This window comes from Trachemys scripta, unplaced genomic scaffold, assembly GCF_013100865.1.
Source record: "Trachemys scripta elegans isolate TJP31775 unplaced genomic scaffold, CAS_Tse_1.0 scaffold_80, whole genome shotgun sequence".
Classification (NCBI taxonomy): Eukaryota; Metazoa; Chordata; order Testudines; family Emydidae; genus Trachemys; species Trachemys scripta.
Window position 1 is genome coordinate 32499 of NW_023260566.1, and position 1446 is coordinate 33944.

At 53.3% G+C, this 1446-nt stretch overlaps 1 gene segment (V, D, J or C); it reads right to left on the reverse strand.

The window, feature by feature from the left end:
- Positions 1–408: 408 nt before the first annotated feature.
- Positions 409–1086, reverse strand: LOC117870638. The segment is given in 2 exon segments: positions 409–879; positions 974–1086. Coding segments are annotated over 2 exon segments (408 nt in total).
- Positions 1087–1446: the final 360 nt, after the last annotated feature.

The window sequence follows — 1446 nt, forward strand, 5'->3', positions numbered from 1 at the left end:
TAAGGAGGCAGTTAGTTGCTGAATTCCCTTTGTGGATCAAGCCCTGAACACACATTGAAAGCCCCTGGCAGGTGGCTGTCCAGCGCTCCTAGGATCCGTCCAGAATTCAAACCTATCTGCCCAGGATGACGTTTTCTTGCTCTCCTGAAGGGTTATAATAGGAATGAGGTGCCCGTATCTGTAAGGCAGCTTGGAAACCCTCAGCCTGGCTGTTAAAGGGCGGGGGGGGGGGGTTAAATAACATGTTTTCATTCATTTTAATGTTGGTTCTCTCAGCCTGGGATCTTGGGAGGTGGAGGGGGTGAGGAAAGGTGGGGAGGGGTGGAGTCAGGGGCACAGAGTGTATTAGGGGAAAGGGAAAGTTGTGGGCTGGTCTCTGCTAACAGTGCGGTTAGTCTGTGTCTGCATCTGTGTGTGTGAGAGTCACAGACAGGCAGCGGAGGACAGGAGTTTTCTCGCTCACTGTCTCTCCGCTGCGAGCTGTAGAACTCCAGCGCCCCCAGCGGAGAGTTTGTCCTTAGCCAGCGAGGGCAGGTTTTTGTCTGAGCTCAGCCCGGCTTCCCCTCACTGTGTGTCCCGCACAGTGATACCGGGCGGTGTCCTCGGGCTTCAGGCCAGTCATTTGCAGATACAGCAGGTTGTTGGGGTTGTCTCTGGAGATGGTGAATCGGCCTTTCACTGAGTCTCTGTAAAATTGTTGGCTCCCATCAGTGTAAATGTATGAGACCCACTCCATCCCCTTCCCTGGAGCCTGCCGGACCCAGCTCATAGCGTAGCTGCTGAAGATGAACCCGGAGGCTTTGCAGGAGAGGCGGAGAGAGTCTCCGGGCTTTTTCACATCCCCTCCGGACTCCACCAGCTGCACCTGGGACTGGACACCTGGGGATAGGAAGATATTATACATCTCATTAATATCCAGAGCAATAATAGACTGTTCCCCTGCCCCACCAATGGGTGTGAGGAGAGAAAATACCTTCCAAAGCCACTGCAAGGAACACTACATGGAGCCAAAGTCTCATTTCCCGGGTGTCAGAGGGGAAAGTTCTCAAGGGATTTGCTGGTAACTGCACAGATCCAGGGGCTGCGGATTGTGTCTCCAGGTGCTGCCTGGGCAGAGATAGAGACAGAGTTAAACAGGAAACTGTCCCCTGATTTGAATATCCTGCTCCTTATAAGAGACACAAACTCCTTCGCTGGGTGATCTGATTTCTTGCCCTCCATTGTTTTCAGTGCTGTGGAACAGAGCTGTCTTCCCTGGTCTCTGTGGGGGGGAGGGAGGGTTTTGGTCTGAGCTCAGATCAGCTTCCCCTCATGGTATCTCTCTATGCACCAGAGAGAGACAGGTGTGATTCACACCTGATACAAGGCAGGCTTCAAGCTGGTCATTTGCAGGTAAAAGTTGGCGCTGTCCTTGGAGGCTGTGAATCGCCCCTGGATGGACGGGGA